The following is a 24,834-nucleotide window of genomic DNA, read 5'->3' on the forward strand; positions in this document are numbered from 1 at the left end:
GCAAAGGATGTTGGGAATGGCGAGGGTGGAGTGCCGCGGGAGGGGTGTGGGACAGATGGCAGAGAAGGAGTGCCAGGGGCAGGGCAGGGTGGCACTGGTGCGGGCACACCCTGCCCTGAGGCACCAGGCAAGGCCACATGATTCCATTCATTACAGAATGTCTCTCTGGTGCTTCCTGCTCCCTCCCCTCTCCCTTCCCCTTTTCCCAACCACGACTCCCCACTCCCTGGCCCCTTCCCACACTCCGACCGCAATAGAGACCCGTATCACAATCAGGTCTATCTTCATTCACATGTCACAAAATTTGTTTTTTTTTGTGGCAGCAGTACAGTGCAATACATAAAATAGGGTCATAAGGAGAACTTTTGGTACATTGGCCTTTGTAAATTAGAACACTGATTACCAGAGCTGGGATGAAGTTGTACAAGATATTTGTTCGTTTTGATAGGCGCCATATTCAACCGTCAAAGTACATTTGTTATCAAAGTTTGCATTCCTGATACAACCTTGAGATTCATCTTCTAACAGGCAGCCTCAAAACAAAGAAACCCAAAGAAGAACAATAAAAAAGACTCTCAAACACCCAATGTGCAGAGAAGAAAAAGCGAATCATGATAAACAATAAACAAGAAATCCACAAAGACAGTCCTGTCCATGGATCCTTAGATCAGCGCAGGGCAGATCAGGCCTCAATACCCTTACCTTTTCAATCTGGCCCGGTGCTTAAATCATCCAAATATCGGGTTCAGTCGCTTTGGTACGCCTCCTCGATTCGGCCTGTATCTGACCTTTCCGATTCGGCCGAGCACTTAAATCATCATCCAAACTTCAGGTTCATACGGTTTGATCTGTTCTGGAGCCGGACCCCACCTCCTCGATTCGGCCCGTACCTGACCTTTCCAATTCGGCCCCGGCACTTGAATCGATCAAACCTTGTGGGCCCACTGTCACACCGAATTGCTTCCCAGTCCAAAATGAAGTTACAGACTATTGTTTACCAGAATAAGAGTGATTAATGAAGCATTTAGTTGTTTTCTTTATTTCATTAGTCACCAGCCAGAAGTTGCCGAGATTCACCAGCACCATCTTAAACTGTTCTGTGTCATGACATAGGCGACCATGGTCTTTGACCATGATTGTTCTTGGCAAATTTTTCGACAGAAGTGGTTTGCCATTGCCTTCTTCTGGACAGTGTCTTTATAAGATGGCTGATCCCAGCCATTATCAATACTGTGCAGAGACTGTCTGCCTGGTGTCATTGGTTTCATAACCAGGGCTTGTAATATGTACCAGCTGCTTATACGACCATTTACCACCAGCTCCCATGGCTTCACGTGACCCTTATTGGGGAGGGGTGTGTTAAACAGGTGCTACACCTTGCCTAAGGGTGATCTGCAGGCTAGTGAGAGGAAGGAGTGCCTTGCACCTCCTTTGGTAGAGATATATCTCCACCCGCCACCCAGTAATAGACATTGGTGAGGCGAGTATCGTGTCCAGGTCAGGTCAGCTACCTACAGGAAAGACAACAGTAAGCTTGAAACAGCGCAGAGAAAATTTACAAGGATGTTGCTGGGAGTTGAGGACTTGAGTTATAGGGTAAGGTTGAATAAGTTAGGTTGAGTTGGTTAGATTAGCAGCACAAGAAGAATGAGGGGAGGAGATCTTATAAAGGTAGACAAAATTATGAGAGGTTAAGGTCACGTGAATTCATGCAGGCTTTTTCCTTCAGGTTGCATGAGACTAGAACCAGAGGTCAGAGGTTCAGGGTGAAAAGTGAAACAGTTCGGCATGGACTAGATGGGCCGATGGGCCTGTTTCTGTTCTGTAGTACTCTATGACTCTATGAGTTCATGCTTATCAACGCCCCTCTGATTCCACCTACACCAGGTGTAATTTGCAGTGACCGATTAATCTGCCAACCTGCGTGTGTTTGGGAGGTGAGAGGACATTGGATTACCTGGGAGAAGCTTCTGCAGGCACAGACAAAATGTGTAAACCCACAAGGCAGGATTGAACCTGAGGGGAATCACTGGGATTGTCAGGCTGTAGCTTTGTATTGCACTGTCAGTGATGTGAAATATCACTCTCCATATATTAACAAGAAAAAAAATCTGCAGATGCTGGAAATCCGAGCGACACACACAACATGCTGGAGAAACTCAGCAGGCCGGGCAGCATCTAGGAAAAGAGTACAGTCGATGCTTGCTAGATGCTTCTTGGCCTGCTGAGTTCCTCCAGCATTTTGTGTGTTTTACTCCCCATATACTTGCTGATCGGCTGAGTATTGTGTGTACAGTTTTTGGTCACCCTGTTATAGGAAAGATTTATTAAAGTGGAGAGCATGCAGAAAAGACATACCAGGATGCTGCCAGGACTTGGGGGCCTGAGTTACAAGGAGCGGGTGCCTGGATTGAGGGGGTTATCTGATAGAGGTATACAATATCAGGAGTGTCAAAGAAAAGATGAAAACACCAGGTCCTTTTTTTTCCCATTGAGGATGTGCTAAAAACAAGAGGTTTGAAATTAGAAGCAAGTGATTTAAAAGGGACGTCAGCGGCAAAGGGTGGTGCATTTGAATGAGTTTTGGGACTCTTCAAGATCACTAAAATCACATCAGACTAAAAAGTAGCAGGGTTGTGCTAAATATGCTGCAAAGGCATCAGCATGAATGAATTTTGCATGCAGAGTGAAACTTTGTACATGTTCAGCATCACCAGCCAGGATGTTGAGACAATTATTATTTCCAGTTCTTTCTTGTTTTTATTTTTGTTAAGGTATCAGTGCAGCCCCAAACAGTCACAGTACAACCACACCGTTATCAAAGGTTTCTTTCAGACCCTCATCTAACATGTCTCTTTTAAATTCCAGCTTTAGTTTCATTACATCTGCATCCAAGCTCCACTTAACAAGACTGGATTTCCTTGAGTTAAAGTATCGTCTTCTGGCATTCCTGGTACTTGCTGAAACCAAACTTAAATCATGGATCATCAAATATGGCAGGAGAGAATCCGTTCAACTTCTCCTACAAAATTATATTGTAAGGAATATTTCAGTGGAATTGTACTGTGGTGTATTCTGTTGGCCCATATATACTGTGGACTGATTATTAATTATGATGACAGTGGCTAAAGGACAATCATTAACCAGCCCTCGCTGCCTTCAGCTTGGCCAGCTGAGTAGATATTAGGAGTCCACCACATAGAATCTGTCATCCCCTCCAGTTACTGATGAACTAGCTGTGTTTATGACAACCAACTGGCAGGTTATACGGCTAATTTGGAAACATTAATGTCAAATTTAGTCCAAGGTTTCAAAATCGTTATCCGGAGGGATCTTAATCCATACTTGCTAATCAAGCAGCACAGCTATTAATAAAAGCAAAAAAAAAAGGATACACTCAGTGGGTGAGGCAGCGTCTGTGAGAAAGGAAGCAGGTTTAATGTTTTAGGTCAAAACCTTCATCAGAACCTGCTGTACAATCCCAGAATTTTCAACTTTAGATGCTGTAAATCTCAGATAAAGCAGAAAATTCTGGGATTGTACAGAAGGTTCTGATGAAGGTTTTGACCTGAAACATTAAACCTGCTTCCTTTCTCACAGACGCTGCCTCACTCACTGAGTGTATCCCTTTTTTTTTTGCTTTTATTAATAGCTGTGCTGCTTGATTAGCAAGTATGGATTAAGATCCCTTCGGATAACGATTTTGAAACCTTGGACTAAATTTGATATTAATGTTTCCAAATTAGCCGTATAACCTGCCAGTTGGTTGTCATAAACCCAGCTAGTTCATCAGTAACTGGAGGGGATGACAGATTCTATGTGGTGGACTCTTAATATCCACTCAGCTGGCCAAGCTGAAGGCAGCGAGGGCTGGTTAATGATTGTCCTTTTAGCCACTGTCCACACCCAGTGCATAAAAAGTGAAATGATTCTGTCATTCTGTTCGCTTTTATGTAATGGTTATTTCTCATAACACTTGGATGTATAAAGTGTTCCCTATAGTCGCCCGAGCTTCCCTTGCAGACCTTGACCACCCACTGTATGGTTACAGCTTCTTCAGCAGTCCCTCAGGTTGGACTCGCTTGCTCTCCAGTCCTGTGGACTCTTAGATAGCTGATGAGAAAATTGCAGACTCTACCCTGGATGGAGCGGTTGGTGGCTGATGGGGTGGGTGGTGAGTCAAGTATGCCTTCCGCCACTTAAGGGAGGCCTCTGTGTGCTCTGGGATTTGACCTTCTCCAGCGCCACCCTAAATAATCCAGGGCCAGAGCTTCCCAGGAGTCAGAGGGGATGTTTCATTTCTTCAAGGAGATCTCGGGCGCATTGGTGAATCCTTTCCCTCGACTGCCTGGTAATCTCTTCCCCTGGCAAAGTGTGAATGGAGTGGCAGTTTAAGGACTCCGGTGCTGGGTGTGCAGGAAGCCTTGGCCTGCCCAACGTAGCTGAATGCGATTAATTAGACCCTCAGTTCCAGGGAGAAAATTTCAGATTTATTTATCACATTTACATGGAAACATACAGTGAAACGCATCATTTGCAGTAACAACCAACACATCCAAGGGTGTGCAGGGGGCAGCCTGCGAGTGTTCTGGCGCCAACGTAGCAAGTCCATAATGTTCAACGCAATAACAACACACGACTGAGAACAACACAAGCAGTAGCAGCAACAGCAACAACAGCAAAACAAGCCCCTTCCCCACCCGCCCATCCTTTCACCCTCACAGGCCTCCACCCTCAGGACAGGCCGCCTCTGGGCTTCCAGTCCCCGGGCCTGGACTCTCAAACTTGCCAACGTTGGCCCTCTGGCCGCCAGTCTTCGGCTGGGCTCCCAAACTTGCAGACATCGGGCTTCCAGCCTCCAGTCTTTGAGACGGCAACGTTGGCAAGATTGAAGTCGAGGTGCTACAGTGGAATGGTGAATGGGGTCTGACATGGATAGCTCAGAGTGGGGGTGGGGCTGACAGGTAGCCAGGTGCCCAGTGGACTGCGAAATAAAAGTGGCAAGTGCTGGAATTATTTGGCAGGTCACTCTGGTACCTCTGTGAAGGGATCTTCAGCTTCATCCTGAAACATTCATTCTGTTTCTCTCTCCACACATTCTGCCCGATGTGCTGAGTGTTTCCAGAGTTTTCTGTTTTTAGCTCAATAAATGGCTTGTTTTTCCACTGAATTTGGACAGATGCTGAGAGAATGTAGGCAGCAGTCCAGGTCTCAGAAGCTCTGTACCAGGTCTTCCTTTCACACAATCATTTTGAACCCATGTTATACATATCTGTATGACTGTATACCGCAACTGTGTGTAACACCAATGTATGTTCTGGTCTGGTCACAGCATGGCACGATAGTGTAGGATCAGAGTAATGGTGTACTGTGCCACTGATCACTGATCGGGGTTCAATTCCCTTATTACTATCTGTAAGGAGTTTGCACGTTCTCCCCGTGACTGGGTTTCCTCCAGGTGCTCCGGTTTCCTCCCACAGTCCAAAGACGTACGAGTTAGTGTTGGTGAGTGGTGGCCATGCTATGTTAGTACCGGGAGCATGGCGACCCCTGCGGGCTGCCCCCAGCACATCCTCGATCCAAACAACATATTTCACTGTACCTTCTGATGTTTCGGTGTCCATGTGACAAATAGAGGTAACTTTTATCTTTAAACTAATCAGCTTGACAGATGGGATTTACTGAGAGTGGAAAACCAGAGAGATAAGTAGGCTTAAAGGGTAAAAGTACAAAAACAGATTACATGAATTTTAGTCGGTAATCCCTTGACACAGAAGGTTGATCTAACTGAGATGTTGAAGATGTTAAGTATTTTAATGTAGTAGGTAGAAACTGTTTCCTTTGATAAGTGGATCTAATCTCAGGAAAAGTGCATGTTTTTCTGGGGTGATGCCAGAAATAACTTTTTGTAGAAATGCTAGTGGAAACCTTCAACCATCTCCTCCAAAACACAGAACTGAAGATTCACCTCTTCCTCTTTCTGTTCCAGCATTTCTGAGATAAAGGCAAATTTTCTGTTCGACTTTGTTGAACTATCTTAGTATCTCTGTGTCTGCATATAGTGAGTTACATTTTGAATACCTAACCCTCAGTGATGTCCTTAATCTTTCCCTGCAGTCATTTGTTGAGGACAACAAGTTTTTCAGACACTATGAGGTCACTTTCCAGTCTCTGAAGCAGGCAGCTGATGCGTACTTGGAAGTTGAGGATTCAGGTAACTGGACGGGTGTTGAACCCGATTTAATGTGCCTGTCAGTTGAACTCTGACAATAGACACGTATGCCTACTCCCTCTAACCTCTGTGTTCGGTCCTTCCCCGTTATTTCTCTTGCCTCCAGCTGAAGAGAAAGAGAGTGTCACCAAGTTCTTGACCGACTCAATGGTACAGTGGCGGAATCTGTCTGTGGAGGTGCGCAGTGTCAGGAGCATGCTGGAGGAAGTGATTACCAACTGGAACAAATACAGCAGTACAGTAACGGACCTGCAGGCCTGGCTGGAAGATGCGGAGAAAATGCTGAATCAACCAGAGCTTGCAAAGAAGGTAAGATGTGACGATGCGGTCAACTCCGATAGACACTGGACCACTGTAGAATGCAGAGCAATCCAGTTCAAGCAGCATAATAATCTGCAGCGTGTTAGAGTGATAACAGTGAATTGGTGGAAGGGAAATCATGAGTAGGTTTTGAGCTAGCCTAGGCAATAATGAGAGTAGCTTCGTATAATAATGAGGTGGGCTGGAAGATAAAAGTGAGTTTGGGGTCAGGATATAGTGAGCAGGTTATAGTACAATAGTGAGCCGGTATATATGTTAGGGAGTAGGCAAACCACTTTTACTGGCAGTCGTTCCATACGCTCACCACCTTCTGCATGGAAAAAGTTGCCACTCAGAACTTTCTTTAAATCTTTGCTCCCTCATTCTAAAAGTATGTTCCCTAGTTTTGGGCTCCCTTACCGTGGGGAAAAGTCTGCTACTGTCCACCTTATCTCATGTTTTGGACCCCCTTACCCCAGAGAAAAGACTCCTGCTGTGCACCTTATCTGTGTTTCTCAGAATTTCATGAAGTCACCATTCATTCTGCAACGTTGCAAGGAATGAAGATGCAGCCTGTCCAGCCTCTCCCTGTAACTTAGGTCCTCTGGTCCTGGCAACATCTCTTCTGCCCTCGTTCCAGTTTAACCACACCCTTCTTATAACAGGGTGACCAAAACTATATAATTTGTTTTATTTATTGACGTAGTGTGGAAAAGGCCCTTCCAGCCTTTGAGCCTTGCTGCCCAGCAATTCCTCGATTTAGTCCTAGCTTAATCATGAGACAATGTACAATGATCAATTAATCTACCTTTGGGCTGTGGGAGGAAACCGTAGCACTCAGAGGAAACTCAAGCACTCAGAGGAAACCCACACAGCCACGGAGAGAACGTACAAACTCCGTATAGTCACATAGATTTTCTCTCTCTCTCTCTCTCTCTCTCTCTCTCTCTGGCTATCCATCCCATAGGATGATGATGGTTCCTTTCAGTCAGTTAGTGGGGTTTGATATGTGCACCCTACTCCTCAGAAAGGAATGGCGTGTGCGTGAGTAGATTTTAGGTGAGTAGGGGGTTGCACAGGTCCAGACTCACCCTCTCGACATCCCCTCCCGGATCCAGCAGCATGGTGGGGTCCAAGACGGCTGGGGGAAGTCTTGTTGCAGTGAATGACCAGACCAAGATTCGATGCAAGGGATGCCCTTTTCGCACTTCACGGCACATGTTTGCTAGATGGCCGTTGACCCTACGAGAAGGTTCATCCGCCCTTTGACAGGTCTTGTTTTTCATCCTGCAGGGTGTCTAGCCACTCTCCTCACCAGGCAAGCCTGGTGGGGGAGCCGGTTTAGTCACTGACCACCCGACCATGCGACAGGTAGTACTGGGTTACATAGTACCAGTAGTACTCAGACGAGTGACCTGACCCCAAGTCACATAGATTAGGTGGACAGTAGCAGTCTTTCCCCCCAGGGTAAGGGGGTCAAAAACTAGGGTGCACAGTACTCCAAATGCAGCCTCACCAATGACTTGTAGAACTGCAACATAATGCCCCAGCATCTATACTCAGTGCCCTGACTGACGAAGACCAGGAAGCTAAACACTTTTCTACCACCCTATCAACCTGTGCTGCTGCCTTCAATGAACTGTGCATTTGTACCCCCAAGTCCCTCTGTTCCATTGCACTCCCTAGTGCCTTACCTTTGGTAGTACAAGTCCTATTTGATTTTCCAAAATGTGTACTGAAATCCATTTGCCACTCCTTGACCCACATCCATAAATGATCACGATCCCCTTGTAATCTATGATAATCTTCACTATCACAATATCTCTTCATTTTGTGTATCTGAAAACTTACTGTTAAAGCTTCATGCATTCACTTCCAAATTATTTATATAAATAACAAATAACAGAAGTCCCAACACTGACTCTGTAGCACACCACTAGTCACCGGCCTCCCTTCTGTGGACCACACTCTGCTTCCTTCCTTTGAGCCAATTTTAAATCCACCTAGCTGGCTCTCCCTGGGTTCTGTGGGACTTAACCTTCTAGATCAGCCTACCATGTAGGACCTTGTCGAAAGCCTTGCCAAAGTCCAAATAAGCAACATCTACTGCCCTACTTTCACCTTCCTTTTTGGTTACTTCTTCAAAAAATTCTCCAAGATTCATCAAGCACGACTTTCCATGCACAAAGCCTCGCTAACACATCCTAATCAAGATCTGTCCTTCCAAATACTGGTAGACCATGTCTCTCCGAATTCCCTCCCGTAACTCCTGATGTCGGGTTTACTGCCATGTAGTTCCTTCACTTGTCCTTTAAACAGTGAAACAACATTAGCCACTTCCACTCTTCGTTGACTTCACCATTGGCTAACAGTAAGGTAAGTATCTCTGCAAGGGCCTCCATAATTTCCTCTCTAGCCCCCCTGTGGATTTATCTTCCTTAATGCACCACAACGTTGCAAATACCTCCTCCCTTGTAACACGAATGCCCTCCAAGAATCTCTACCTGTTTCCTTTATTTATTGTGTTCTTGCATTGAAAGGACTTCTTCCGACACCTCCCACACTGGATCCAGCAGCACTCCATCATGAATGACGCAGGGAATTTCCTCATTGAGACGTGCGATGAAGCGGTCTCTCGAGATCTCAAGCAACAGTTGCTCCTGCTGAATGGACGTTGGAGGGAGCTCTTCGTCAAAGTGAAACACGTAGGTGTTCGGTGTCTATTTTAGTTTCCTTTTTGGAAATGTTGAGCCATAATTCGGTACATAGTGTCACATGAAATCCTATGATACCGATGAGAGAAACACTCTGTCAGGTTTGTGCTCAATTCATAGTCATGAAAAGTGAGACATTTGTTTTCCGTTTTTACTCAGGATGAGGAAGTTGTTACCCCTCCTGTGTTTCCATTGAATTGAGTTGGTTTCTTACTGTCACGAGTAACGAGATACAGTGAAAGGCTTGTGTTCGTGTGCCATCCAAACAGATTATTCCATACATAAAAACATTGAGGTAGTAAAAGGGAAAACAGAATCTGGTGTAGAGTGTTACAGTTATAGAGAAAGTGCAGTCCAGGTGAACAAATAATTTGCATGAGATAGATTGGGAAATTAAGAGTTAATCTTTGAATGTATGAGAAGTCCATTCAAGCGCCTGTTAAAAGTGGGGTAGAAGCTGTGCTTATCTAGTGATATGTGCTCTCGAGCTTTTGAAGAAGAGTGAGAAGGGGGAATGACTGGGGTGGGAGGGCTCCTTGATAATATTGGCTGCTTTCCTGAGACAGCTGGATAATATAGGTAGAGAGGGGCGGCGGGTTTTGTGTGATAGACTGAGCTGTGCTCCCAACTCTCTGTCACTGCTTTCAGTCTTAGGCAGAGCAGTTGTCATGTTGAGCTGTGATGCATCTGGATAGGACTCTTTCTGTAGTGTGTCGGTAAGAGCCACTGGGGACATGCTGAACTACCCTAGCCTTCTGAGGCAACAGAGGCATAGAAACTGGAGCACTGTTTTCAAAAGTCTGGTAGGGTGTAAATTGTTAAATTGGTTTATTACTGTCACAGGTACTGAGGTACAGTAAAAATATTTGTTTTGAATGTTATTCATGCATATAATTTCATCATGTCAGTGTTTCGAAGTAGTACAACGGAAAATACTAGCAGAATGCAGAACATCGTGTAATTGTTACTGAGAAGGCACAGTAAGCTGGAAGGTCATAACAAGGTAGATTTTGAGGTTGAGATGTCAACCAGTGACTTCAGTTTGGACAATGATTGATCCTTAGATTAGGAAGTCAATGCATATGGACCAAAGGCAGATAAAAGGAGTTGAGGTACTCAATCGAACTGAGATCAGTTCTCAAAAGGGAAGATTGTGAGGTTAAACCAATAACTAAATCAATAGCAGACAAATACCAGTGAAGTCATTACGTTGTTTTAGAAAACAATTTGCAGGCTGGACTCCGGTGAATTGTGCATCTTGTACATTTTTACCTTATTCTTATTTTATATTCTTTAGAAATCTTAATAGCTTCTACCAGAAGCATGTCCAGCTCTTGGCTCCATCCCTCCCCCTCCTGTCTTCTCCTATCATTTTGGATCTCCCCCTCCCCCTCCCACTTACAAATCTCTTACTAGCTCTTCCTTCAGTTAGTCCTGACGAGGGTCTCGGCCCGAAATGTCAACTATACCTCTTCCTAGAGATGCTGCCTGGCCTGCTGCGTTCACCAGCAAGTTTGATGTGTGTTGCATGACATATTGGTGCTCTGTAGGATCATGTGATGCAGCATAAACTATATCTCAAGAACAATTAATTTTACTGTTTCATCATGCAATAAAACTGTTGACATCTGAAACTGTTAGCTTTGAAGTTGCAGGATATGCACGGTTGGGAAAGAAACTCTCAAAGCAGCATGACACCTGACAGGAAATAAATCTGTGTTTTTAGCAGGCACTTCTGTCTCTTTCCAATCAGAATTTCTGCCCATTTTCCAAAGAGCAATCCAATGTTCTGCTCCTCAACTCCCACTGTCTTCTGGTTACAGCTCAATAATCTCTGAGCATCTGTTAGCTGTGCTATGAGCCTCCTACCTAACTTGAGTGTGCAGCATTAACTCCCAGCCGTTTGATGCTGTGTCCCTGTTTTGCAGTATGCACGGGCAGACGAGGTGGACAGACTCAAAAAGGAGTATCTGGATGGCGTGTCTACTCTGAAGAAGTTTGTGGACTCGGCAAATGAGAAACAAGTCTCCCCTGTGGATGTCTCCTTCGTAAACATTAAGACTTACATTCAAGATATGGAGGTATAGCATTCTATCGATGGGAAAGGGATGATTTTCAACATGGCACCTGGGTGTAAAACTGGAATTCTATCAAAAGGGATCTTGCATGGGTCTGTAACAGCTGGTTGATCAGTCTATGCCCAGGCAGCAATTTAACAATCTAATTTGGGGTCTTCTCAAATGGTAAATGAAGAATAGATTTTTAGTGCTGTTCCAGCCAGAATGCGGTGAGAACTAGAGGGAGAGAAACCACTTCATACAAATGGCCTCCATTTGGTTACCAGAGATTCACAGATTTGCCCTGATCCAATTCATAAAACACTCCAAAATAAAAACATCTAAGATAAGGGATACAAATTCACTCTCACAGAATTTATGTAGAATTTTTTTCAACTCAACTTCTGATATTACAGAAGGTGTAAATTTATGTAAAATTGTGATGTGGATGATTTTCTAGAAATGCAAACCCTCTGTAAAGTGGGTGTTGTCTGTACCTTGATGATTACTTTGTGCGTATGTGAGTGTTTGTTTTCATTCATATGAGCATTGGTTCAAAAAGCCCCCTGTCTTTGTAAATATAACACATTGAAGAATCTCCCAATGGCAGCAACAGAGTGCACATTCAGTCCAGTTCTCAATGACAGTATACGTTTCTATCATTCATGCCATGTCAGTTTTGGAATTGACTTATTATTGTCAAATGTACCGAAATAGAGTGAAAAACATTTCTTCCATACTGTTTCGTACAGATCAGATAATTACACAGTGCACTGAGGTAGGACAAGGAGAAACAATAACAGTGCAGAGTAAAGTGCAACAGCTCCTTAGAATGTGCAATACGGGTAAACAATAAGGCACCTGATCATAACGAGGTGGACTGTGAGGTCCAGAGTCAAGTTTATCACACTAGGGTGCCACTTAGTACACTCATTACTGTGGGGTAGACGTTGCACTGGAGCCTGATGGGATGTGCTTTCAGGCTTTTGTATCTTCTGTCTGACGGAAGGGGGAGAAGGGAGAATGAGAGAAAGGATATGAAGACACCTAGCTGTTGTTAACCGGTCTCAATGTCAATGTGGCTGTTGATCAAACTGGATAATAATGTGAACACTGTAAGTGCGCTGAAGCAGAAGGTGAGATCTCTGTAGGTGTGCTCTCTGCCCCATAGCTATGCCTTATTTCATTGACTATTTTCAAAAGGAGCTAAATGCTAGCTATCCTTCACAAACTCCTTCCTTTGTGCTCTGCAGGTAATAAAGCAGAAAGTGCCAATAATGGAAGCACAATATAAAGTGGTTTCCAAGACAGCCCAACAGTTAACAAAGGACACACCGCAGGATGAAGTGACGCAAATGCTTGCCACAATGTCGACCATTAAAGATCAGCTGATAAAGGTGAGAGTGCTCTCCAAGCTAAGAGGCCAGAGCAACACCAGAGATTCTGCAGAGGCTGGGAATTCAGAGCAACGCACATCAAATGCTAGAGGAACTCGGCAGGTCAGGCAGCATCTGTCAGAGTGGAAACAGTTGATGGTTTGGGCCAAGACTCTTCGTCAGGACTGATGAAGTTTAAGATGAAATCTGAAATTTAGTCAGCATATTTCCGGTGTATGAGACTGGAAAAGAACAGTGTTCATCTAACTATGGTCAGACAAGCATCCACTCTGTTTCTTTCTCTGGAGATGTTGCCTGAACTGCTGAGTATTTCCAGCATTTTCTGGTTTTATTCCCTTCTGATCTGGTGTCTCTCTCTGTCCAGTTTGCTTCATTTGACCAACTTCAGGCTAATGGGACACCTAGCCATTTTACCTCTCCAGGCAATGTCACCATCTGAATAGCGTGGACTGCATGCGGTTCTGAATAGTGCAGTGCGCACACTGTTCTGAATAGCACGGTCCGTACACTGTTCTCTGTCTCATGTAACCTCACTCGGCATCGCTGTCTTTGCCACTGAAAACTCACACTCGTTCCTTAATCAGACTTTATTTACTTGTGCACAGCATGACCCCTGTCACCAACCTGGTCAAAAGTTTGAACAAAGAAGCACCAATTTTATACAGAATTGACTTGTAGATACAGATATTGACCAATTGGTAAATTTGTTCAAATTCCTTATTTGAATGATTAATCACCAATTCCACTACAATAATACAGGTATTAGAATCTCCATGTTAAAGCCCAATTATATTTGAGGCTTAGTACCTGACCAATGGTACGTGTCACCCTAGAATCCTTCGTTTTCATCATTACGGTGTCTCGGTATGCCAAATGGCTCTCTGTCATCTTCCGTTGTGCAAAGGGAAGCTCTGCTCTTCAAAGACCTCCCTGAAAAGACCTCACTTGCCTGGGCTGACTGCACACTATCTGTAAACTATCCGTGCCTGCACGTGATTCTAGTTCTTGCTTTGTCACATCTTCCATATCGCTCCCTCCGTATTGCTTTTTCAATTGCACGGTAGGTCTTCCCTCAGTCTTGCTCCTCTCACAGTGCGATTCATCCCTTAAATCATCCTCATCACTCCAGGCATGGGCGACTGAATGGTGGCTAGTATTCAATGATAGGGAAAAGTGAAAAGAGAAAAGATGTTGGAATTCTTATTAACAGTGGAAATTGATGGAGATACTCAAGCGAATCAGACAGCATTGTGGAAAGTAAACATTTCATTCTGATGGCCTTACTTCAGATCGTTGTCATGAGATATTAACTCTGTTTCTGTCTCCCCTGCTGCTGCCCAAGCTGTTGAATATTTCTTCTATTCTCTGTTTTATTTAAAGTTCTCCATTTAATGCTAATTCTTCAGTTAAGCTTTGATTAATAAAGGGCTCACCAAATCGCACAGAGAGTGGGGAATTGCAATCCGATGATGGAGCTCCGGTATAAAACTGGTTTGGCCACACTTGGAGTACTGTGTCCAGTTCTGGTCGCCTCACTATAGGAAAGATGTGGAAGCATTGGAAAGGGTACAGAGGAGATTTACCAGGATGCTGCCTGGTTTAGAGAGTATGGATTATGATCAGAGATGAAGGGAGCTAGGGCTTTACTCTTTGGAGAGAAGGAGGATGAGAGGAGACATGATAGAGGTGTACAAGATATTAAGAGGAATAGATAGAGTGGATAGCCAGCGCCTCTTCCCCAGGGCACCACTGCTCAATATAAGAGGACATGGCTTTAAGGTAAGGGGTGGGAAGTTCAAGGGGGATATTAGAGGAAGGTTTTTTACTCAGAGAATGGTTGGTGTGTGGAATGCACTGCCTGAGTCAGTGGTGGAGGCAGATACACTAGTGAAGTTTAAGAGACTACTAGACAGGTATATGGAGGAATTTAAGGGGGGGGGTATATGGGAGGCAGGATTTGAGGGTCAGCACAACATTGTGGGCCGAAGGGCCTGTACTGTGCTGTACTATTCTATGTTCTATGTTCTATGAAACCTGACCTATGACTGGAGTAGCCACTTCTCCACACTGATGTTCACAGGATTGGTGGATCTGTTCTTTTGCTTAACGAGATATTACAAGGTAAAATACTTTTGCTCTTGGGTCAATTTTGCTGTCCACCTGTAGATCACTTTGTTCAAACATTTTTTCAGTCCTTTGACCCTAATGATTTACACATTGTTCTAGATGCTTTTATTTTAATGGAAATGGAGAACGAGTGAAAACCTCCAGTAGAGTGAGATACTTCCTGTATCTCAGAGCCTGAATCGGTTTCATATCGCTGGCGTGCAGTATGTCGTGAATTATGTTGATTTGCAGCAGCAGTATATTGCAATACATAATTAAAACAACTATAAATTAAATAAGAAATGTATATTAAAATAAATAAATTAAATTAAATTCTGGTCTGCTTCACAGCTACAGAATATAACCATATAATCATACAACAATTACAGCGCAGAAACAGGCCATCTCGGCCCTTCTAGTCCGTGCCGAACTCCTCCTCTCACCTAGTCCCACTGACCTGCACTCGGTCCATAACCCTCCATTCCCTTCCTGTCCGTATATCTATCCAATTTAACTTTAAACGACAACATCGAACCTGCCTCAACCACTTCCACTGGAAGCTGGTTCCACACAGCTACTGCTCTCTGAGTAAAGAAGTTCCCCTTCATGTTACCCCTAAACTTTTGCCTTTTAACTCTCAACTCATGTCCTATTGTTTGAATCTCCCCCGTTCTCAACAGAAAAAGCCTATCCACGTCAACTCTATCTATCCCCCTCATAATTTTAAACACCTCTATCAAGTCCCCTCTCAACCCTCTACGCTCCAAAGAATAAAGACCCAACTTGTTCAACCTTTCTCTGTAACTTAGGAGAATGTCCCAAGACCACTGATACTTTGTAGATGTTTCTGTCAGCTAGGCTCTAACAAACAGATTAATGAGCTACTAGATGAACTTCTTTCCTCTTCTTTGGAGAGTGCCCTAGGCTGCACCTCAACCTGCAGTTGCAAGCCCTTTTAGAGCTACGCTTTAGAAGAGGTACCTGATACTGCATTATTCTCTTAGCACTGTCTCTTTGATTGTGCAGCCTGTCCTCAGTCCTGGCCCTCTGATAGTGCAGCATCATCTCGGTGCTGTCCTTGCCACTGCACACTGCTTGACTGATACTGGACTTGAGTATCAGCCTGGATTATGTACCCTTGACCCCGAAGAGGGGCTAAGCTCATAACCAGTTCGTTTGGATCTGGACACTGTTGCATCTTGACGCTTTGTGATCCAAATGTTCTTTGGAAGTCAAGAGTGAGGCTCTTACTTAAAAATTTACTGCTTATGATCCTCTTATCAAGTGTTACAAGAGCAAAGAAGAAGTGTCAAGACAACAAAGAAAAGATCTTGGACTTGCCAGAGTAATCATGGTCATTTCATACTTCAACTAGAGATAACACAAATTCCAGTGATAACCATTAACCCATTGAGTAGCCAGATTCATGCAGTGTGTTACCTTCTACTGTAAACTAAAAGGTTTCTAGAAAAATACAGAAGCAACTATAGCATTATGACTGAAAAATTCACCGAACAATTGCACCTACATAGGTGATTATATAAAAACATAAGCAAGATAGGAAAGTTAAACTACAAGGAAAATAACAATTCTACACCGCAGTCCAACAACGCATTTAATGAAATGTATGCTAATGTACAGCTAGTAATGGTTGTGGAGGGATGTGGAATATTCAACAGAGATTGTATAGTTGGTACCCAGCTGGTGTCTCTGTTCATTTCTTGTCTGTTCTGCTGTGCAGGTTCGAGAGCGCTGTCAAAGCTTACTCTTGGAAGCTCAGCAGTTGCTCAGTCCCGTAGACGAGCTGGAGAAGCAGATCACTGCCTTCTACGAGGCAGCGAACAGAGCCAGTCAGATCACCTCAGCTACTGACGCTGAGGGCCATTCTGCAGACGTCTTCAAGATGCAACACCAGGTTGGTCAACATTTTGCCCTGGCTCAGCAGAGCTAGGTGACAAGTTTTTGTAACTCAAATATCTCCCCTTTATTCCCCTCTAGGAGCTGGCGAGCTGCCAAGAGGAGTGCAAAAAAGCTGTGTCTATAGCAGAGTGGAACTTGCAGGCCGTTCAGAAGCTGATCAACTCCAGTAAGGTGATGATGCACCTGGACTCTTCTCTGCTTCAGAAGAAACTCCTTCAGATTCAAGCTGCATCCCAGGTGAAACTCCAATTTTTCCTCTCATAATTTCGTACAGCTCTTTCAAGTCTCTTCTCAACCTTTTCTGCTCCAAGGTTCACAGCCTTAAATGGATCTATGGTTACTTATTTCATTGTGTTTGCGTTTATATCATGCTTTTCTCAACCCTAAAGTGCTTCACAGTCAATTAAATATAGTCCATCCTTCTCAAGGGGACATAGACCTGTGCAGAGAAGTAAAGGGGCGTTATCCCCCTGGCTTATAATGATGTCTCAATCAATAGCCTGAGCAGTTCAGCCCTTCAGTATGCTACTGACTACAGGTTCCTGTACTGCATAATGTGATTGCCACTTTTGAACGATGACTGTAAATTACTTGGGATGCTTTGGGAGACACAGATTGCTCTTTCATAATCATTCATCCTGTATGGCATCCTCTGACAGGACATGGTGGAACAGGGAATGAAGTGGAGGAAGCATATGGAAACCAACAGCAACTTACTGAAGAGATTTGAAGACTGCAGGAAGGAGCTGGAGATGGTCCTGCACTCAGCCCAGACAGCCCTGCTGGAAGAGGGGAACCCTGAGCGGCTTCTCACAAGGCACACGGTGAGGATTGGGTGTTCTGGTGAGACCTGGCTGCACGTACCGTTCCCGTCCTGTCGCTTAGGGAACCGCAACAGGAGAACTGTCCCAGAACAGGTTCATAAAGAATCAGAATCAGGGTCGGGTTTAATATCGCCAGCCTATGTCAAGAAATGTGTTGTTCTGCGGCAGCAGTACATTGCAATACATAATAATAATTATAGTACGTATATATATCAGATAGTTAAATTAGATAAGTGGTGCAAAAAAAAATAGTGAGGTCGTGTTCATGGGTTCATTGTCCATTCAGAAATCAGATGGCAGAGAGGAAGAAGCTGTTCCTGAATCATTGAGTGGGTGCTTTCTGGCTCCTGTACCTCCTTCCTGATGGTAGCAATGAGAACAAGGCATGACCTGGGTGATGGGGTCCTTAATGATGGATGCCGCCTTTTTGAGGCATCGCTCCTTGAAGATGTCCTAGATACTATAGCGGCTAGTGGCCATGATGGAGATGACTGAGTTCACAACTTCCTGCAGGTTATTTTGATCCTGTCCTGTGCTGTAGCCCCTCTCCCACCCCATACCAGACAGAGATGCAGCCAGTTAGAATGCTTTCCACCTTACATCTGTAGAAATTTGCGAGTGTCTTTGGTGACATACCAAACCTCCTCAAACTCCTAATGAAATAGAGCCGCTGTTGTGCCTTTTTTGTAACTGCATCAATACGTTGGGCCCAGGATAGATCCTCAGAGATGTTGACTCCCAGGAATTTGAAATTGCTCACCCTTTCCACTGCTGATCCCTCCATGCCCCTGCTTTCTCACCTCTGCACAACACTGACCTGCCTGTTGAGGGTAGATGATGGTGAGACTAGTAACCAAACCCACTAAAGGCTAAACCCTGTCAGCTGTGGCCATTTAATGCGACGCCGATTGCAAGTCAAATCTCTGGACGCTGAACTCCCTAAACTGTTGGAAGGAACATTCTATTGGGATCCCGCCCAGTTAAACTACGGGTCCTGTGATCAGGGCTGGAGTGCATGCTCAAACCATTTAGTGGGCAGTCAGTACACTTGTGCTGTGTATGTTGAGACGTGGGCTGATGAGGTCGTGTTGCTCTTATTCACGATCCAATTATTTCCCGCTAGGATTTCTTCAGCCATTTTGACCAGAGGATCCTCAATGCCTTTTTGAAGGCTTGTGATGAGCTGACTGACATCCTTCCTGAACAGGAGCAGCAGAATCTGCAGGAAACAGTCCGAAGCCTGCACAAACAGTGGAAGGTTAGCACTGGGTGCTGAGACGCTGGGGGGGGGGGTGGGGGCGCAATTGTTATTAGGAACAAGAGTCAGCCATTCATTCCCTCAAACTTGCTAAATAATTTGTTTAAGCTGTAGTTTTACTCTACATACTGTTTTGCTCCCTAGCGCTTAATGACCCATCCCCCGATGTGCCTTTGAGATCCTCCCCCACCCCCCGTGACTGCTTGGTTGTAAGCTCTACCAGACACTTGATCCAACTGGCCAATGCAGTATTGTGGGTATACCCACATATCCATGACTGCAGTGATTCAAGCAGACGTTTGATCACCACCATCTCAAAGGCAACTAGGGATGGCAATTAAACACTGGCTCAGCCTTCAAAGCCCATGATAAATAAAAAGAGCTTGGAGGAAGCTATTTATAGTTGTTGGAGGCCATTTATCTCAGCTCCACAGTGCCACTGCAGGAATCTGTTTGGGCAGTGTCCTTGACTCAGCGACTTTCAGCTGCTTCATCAGAGACTGTCCTTCTGCCTTCAGGCGGTACTTGGGAATGTTTGATAATGAATGAAGAATTCTTCATGTAGCAGGAGCCTGGATGATATACAGGCTCAGTCTGGCAAGTGGCTAGCAACATTCACCTCACACAAGTGCCAAGTTGTGACCATCTCCAAAAAGAGAACATTAAGTTGCCTCCTGATAACCAATGACACCTTCGCTGAATCACCTCCTGCCAATATTCTGGGGCCCCTCTTGACCAGAAGCTCAAAAGGACTAGAAGGATGGCTTAGGGGGTGACAGCAAATGGCTCACTTCCTGACATTCTAAAACACTTCACTATCCACAAGATTCCCATTTACGAGTGTGATGGAATATTTGTGGAATACATGTGGAGCACCATAAAACTTTGTCACACCAAGGAGAAAGCAGCCCCTTGACAGGCACTCCACTCACCTCTCTAAGTATTCATTCCCTTCACCAAGGCTGTGTGTATATCATGGAGAAAGTGAACTTCACAACCTGCTAAGTGTTCTTCAACAGCACTTAACACATTCTTAATGTCTAGTGCCCATAAACACAAGAGCAGCAGAGATACGGAGCACCACTTCTTGCCCTTTCCCTTCCACATCACACACCCAATCTGACTTCTTATTGTCCTTTGTACAAAATTCTCAGATACCTTAGGACGCCCAGAGCCCCTGAATGAAATGAAACAAAAATACCCTTTCCAAGAAGAAAAAAATCAGCTTCTAGATTTTCAAATGAGCCTCAGCATTCATTACCTTTTGAGAGAAAGCTTCCCACTGTCTTTGGTGTGAGAAAGTGTCCTGACATCACTCTGGCTTTAATCATACGCCCATTGTACTGAACATGCTCACCGGGGGTATTGCTTCTGATAGTTCAGCACTCCCATACTTGTGATGAATTATTTAAACAAACAAGAATGCTTAATCAACAAATATATATACACAAGGTTACTCAAATATTACTTAAATATTAAATACACAGAATGGTGGAATCAGGACTATGTACCCGGGACTATTGATAAGATGCTGTACAAAAGGCTATTAAGTAAAATTAGAAGACATGGTATTAGGGGTAATATACTGGTGCAGATTTTGCATTGGTTCACGGCCAGAGAAAGAAAGAAAGGAAACAGAGAATAGGAATAAAAGGGCAATTATTACATTGGGATTTTGTGATGACAGAAATAGGAGCTCCAGCTGTTCACAATCTGTATCAATGATTTGGACGAGAGAATGTAAGCAACTCAGTTAGTGCATTTTAATCACTAAAATGGTGAAAATCCTCAGCATCTGTGGGGAAGCGAATCAGCTGTAAACCTGGAATGCTGACAATTTCTCTCTCCAGAGATGCTGCCTGCTCTGCTGAGTGTTTCCAGGATTTTTGTTTTTGATTCAGATTTCCAGCATCTGCAATTTTGTTTTCATTTAATTGTGAGAGGAAGGCTCCATGATTGTACTTTGGAGCTATCTTTTTTTAGCACATTTTTGACATTTGTGGTGTTGGGGCAAGAATTTGGAAGTTGACAGGGAACTTTTGACTTAGTTTGATATTGGTACAGAATGAGTTTAGATTTTTCTTCTCATTGTAAATAGATGTGATTTGGGTACCAGTCATAATATTCCATGGTATTTGATGCAGAATGGCTTGCGGGACTGGAATCACCCGTATATAGATTTACCTTTGTGATTCTAGTAGTGTTCTTTGGATGTTTCTAGGACCTTCAGGCTGAAGCTCCCTACCACCTGCTCCAGCTTCAGATTGAGGCAGCAAGAAATAAACTGGTGGAAACTGTGGAAGAGTGCAAGTCCGAACTGAGTCGGGAGTGCAAGTTGTTAGCCAGCATGAGCAGTGAAGAACTCATTGAACAACACAGGGTAAGCATGGTGGGGAAAAATAAAAGATCAAGATCACTAGCACCTGTAGGTGACTTCACTGTGTGGCTGGCAAAGAAGCAGCCACCTTCAACAAGTATTCATTGAATTGGGAGCTTTTGTAGAAGTACAAGAGGGAGAAAGTCGATGGGCCGAGTGGCCTGCTCCTATTTCTTATGGTCTAATTAAATGTACATTTTCAATGGATGGATATCAGTCAAGCTACAGTGGATTGTACAGCATTTCTAGAAGAGAAACAGCCAGTCAGTCCAAATAGTCCCTGATAATGTTTATACTCAACCCTAGCTTTAATTTTGCACCTCAGGCTTGAGGTGGAAAGCGTTCCTGGAGCTGTGGCATCCTGCTTCCAAAGATGTTACACTGCGTCTCCAGGATTTACAAAAGAAGAATTAAATTTTGTTTCTGTTAGTTTTTTTTTCAGATTTTAACTAGTGGGAGTCAAAAGGGGGAAGCAGTGGATGTGGTGTGTTACTTTTTGTAACTTCAAAGCATTAGACTAATTCAAAGGAAGACATGGGAGTCCAAACTTCATGTTTACTTTTCGCGAGGCATGCATACCTCACATGGTCGTGTGATGATGTATGCAATTCACGTTTTATACCTGTAACTTGTGATGAATTATTTAAATGACCAAGAATGCAGGATCAACGGACACACACAAGATTACTCAAATATTACTTAATTACGCAGCATGGTGGAATCAGGACTAGATACCTGGGACTATTGATAACATGCCATACAAAAGGTTATTAAGTAAAATTAGAAGACATGGTATTAGGAATAATATATTGGTGCAGATTTCGAATTGGTTCATGGCCAGAGAAAGAAAGAAAGGGAACAGAGAGTAGGAAGAAAAGGGCAATTATCACATTAGGATTTTGCGATGACAGAAATAGGAGCTCCAGCTGTTCACAATCTGTACCAATGATTCGGACGAGTAATCTAATGCTTAATGATGACACAAAGCTGGATTTCACAGATAAATTGTGAGCAGATTGCAGAGAGCCTTGAGGTGGATGGAAAAGTGGGGTGTTTGGGCAAGGAATAAATGTAATGTAGAAAAAAAGAGTAGAGTATTTTTAACTTGTGCATTTTTATTTGGTGATAAAGTGGAGGTGTCGTCATTCAGAGGGTCCTGGGTGTCCTTGTTCATGAATCACTGAACATTAGTGTGCAGGTACCGCAGGCAATCAGGTTTGCAAATAGAACGTTGGGTTTCATTGTCAGAGGTTTTGAGTACAAGGCACTTTATTCTATGACATGGGGTTGTGTTGAGGTCTTGTTTACCCACTAAGGAATGATACACAAGCAATAGAAAGGGTACAATGAAAGTTCACCAAACTGATTCCTGGATTGGAGATGGGGGCTGTCCAATGAATAGGGATGAAGTGACTGGGCCTATACTCTTGAGTGTGTTGAAGAATGGATCTCATTGAATCTTGCACAATTCTAGTGGGCCACGATGGGGGTCAATGTAGGGGTGACCGTTACCTGGCTGGATTTTCTAGAATCGGGTGCCACATTCAAAAAATGTGGCGGTCATTCAGTGCTTAGGTGGGAAGAAGCTTCTTCACCCAGAGGATGGTGAATCTTTGGAGCACTCAGCCCAGTAGGGCTGTTGAGACTCAGTTTCTGAATGTCTTCAAGACAGACTTTTGGATACGAGTGGTGTTACTTAATGCTGATGCAGCACCTATCTAGGCAAGCAAAGGTTAGTCTTTCAACTTCCCCGCTTGGGCCTCACGGGTGGCGAACAGGCCTTGGGAAGTAAGGAGATGAGTTACTTGGCACAGACCACCCCACCGTGCTCTGGGTGATGGGCAGGGTTGAACTCTCCTGTGTGTCTGGCTGGAACAGGCACACCTCAGCCGAGGGGCGGACTAACCAGCTCGATCAATCAATCAATAACTTTTTCAGGAATTTTTTTCGGACAAAGGCAAGTTCGAGTGGTGCAAGAAAAGGGGCAAGGTGATTGGAGATCTCTGCCAAAAGCTTCCAGAAACTAAGAAGTATGAGGCGATCAGGGCAAAGCATGAAATGGACAAAACGACCCTGAGAGAACTGAAAGGACTGATTGATGCCACCTATCAGAAAATACTGGATCAACCTGACAAGTGGAGAGAGTTTGAGACAAGGTAACGTGGACTTGCAAAGTAATATTTATACATCAAATCTACAGCACACAAAAGTTATTTGAGCTAACTGGTCCAAAGTAACATATCTGCTCCACAAGGAATTCCACAGACTGACTTCATTAAAATAATATGTATATCTCTTGAAATGGATAGGTCATAGATGTACAGCTTTTCTGATCTCGTGAGTGGACTTCTTTTTCCAATGTGTTTCCTTTGGACACGGGATACATCATAAGCATAAGGAAAATGCTTTATTTTTCCCTGAAAGTGGAGTCTCAGGTAAATAGGGTAGTGAAAAAAGGCTTTGGGCAAGTTGGCCTTCTTAAGTCAGGGCGCTGAGGATGAAAATTGCAAGGTCATGGGGCAGTTGTAGAGGACCCAGGTGAGGCCACACTTTGGGGTATTGTGTTCAGTTTTGGTCACCCTGCTATTGGACAGATGATATTAAACTGGAAAGTGTGCAGAAAAGATTTACAAGGATATTGACAGGACTTGAGGGAACGATTTATAGGAAGAGGTAGGATAGGTAAGGACTTTGTTCCATGGAATGTAGAAGATTGATTTTATAAAGGTGCATAAAATTCTGAAGGGCATAGAGTACTGTGCAAAAGCCTTAGGTGTGTATATATGTCTCTCTCTCTCTCACTCTCTCTCTCCATATATATATATATATATGTGTGTGTGTATGTATGTGTGTGTGTGTGTGTATATATATATATATATATATATATATATATATATATATATATATAAGTAAATAATATAGGGTAAATCTAAGATTTTTGCACAGTACTATATATTATATCTTTCCAGTTGCCAAATAATACTGAATACTATTGAGCTAATACAAAGCTAAGTACTCTTATTTCTGTTTCCCAACCACCTTCCTATTTAACCAATATACAGTACTGTGCAATACCCCAGACTTTTATGTTCACATTATGAGATTGTGCAAGGAAATTCATTGAACCATGGTGTATATAAGACCATGACATGGGAGCAGAATTAGGCCATTCAGTCCATCAAGTCTGCTTTGCCATTCTATCATGGCTGATTTATTAATCCTCTCAACCCCTTTCCCCCGCCATCTCCTTTGATGCCCTGCCTCATCAGTAACATATCAACTTCTGCTTTAAATATACCCAATGACTTGTCTTCCACAGCAGGCTGTGGCAATGAGTTCTACCCGCTGGCTAAAGAAATTCTTCCTCATCTCTGTTCTAAATGGACGTCCCTCTGTTCTGGTCCTAGACTCTCCCTATGTAGGAAACATCTTCTCCACATCCACTCTATCAGGGCCTTTCACCATTCGATAGGCTTCATTGAGGTTACCCCTCATTCTTCTGAATTCTAATGAATACGGGCCCAAAGCCATCAAACGCTCCTCATATGGACCCCCAGGTTGAGAACACCTGCTTTAGCTTCTCCCTCTCAAACTGCGAATTCTATCACATTATGATCATTGTCTCCTAAGGGTTCCCAATCCTTCAGCT

General features: G+C 43.8%; 1 protein-coding gene across 16 annotated transcripts in view; it reads left to right on the forward strand.

The window, feature by feature from the left end:
- The window catches only part of syne1b (spectrin repeat containing, nuclear envelope 1b), a 504,374-nt gene that overhangs the window by 115,695 nt on the left and 363,845 nt on the right, over nucleotides 1–24,834 (forward strand). For all 16 annotated transcript variants that reach the window (XM_063056272.1, XM_063056279.1, XM_063056269.1 and 13 more), the window contains 12 exons: nucleotides 2,869–3,037; nucleotides 6,118–6,214; nucleotides 6,339–6,541; nucleotides 9,073–9,237; nucleotides 11,175–11,327; nucleotides 12,557–12,700; nucleotides 16,548–16,721; nucleotides 16,805–16,963; nucleotides 17,386–17,550; nucleotides 18,674–18,808; nucleotides 21,030–21,188; nucleotides 23,124–23,341. In XM_063056272.1, the coding sequence (XP_062912342.1) occupies nucleotides 2,869–3,037; nucleotides 6,118–6,214; nucleotides 6,339–6,541; nucleotides 9,073–9,237; nucleotides 11,175–11,327; nucleotides 12,557–12,700; nucleotides 16,548–16,721; nucleotides 16,805–16,963; nucleotides 17,386–17,550; nucleotides 18,674–18,808; nucleotides 21,030–21,188; nucleotides 23,124–23,341 (1,941 nt within the window). The remainder of the gene's footprint in view (nucleotides 1–2,868; nucleotides 3,038–6,117; nucleotides 6,215–6,338; nucleotides 6,542–9,072; nucleotides 9,238–11,174; nucleotides 11,328–12,556; nucleotides 12,701–16,547; nucleotides 16,722–16,804; nucleotides 16,964–17,385; nucleotides 17,551–18,673; nucleotides 18,809–21,029; nucleotides 21,189–23,123; nucleotides 23,342–24,834) is intronic.

This window comes from Mobula hypostoma, chromosome 8 (assembly GCF_963921235.1).
Source record: "Mobula hypostoma chromosome 8, sMobHyp1.1, whole genome shotgun sequence".
NCBI lineage: Eukaryota > Metazoa > Chordata > Chondrichthyes > Myliobatiformes > Myliobatidae > Mobula > Mobula hypostoma.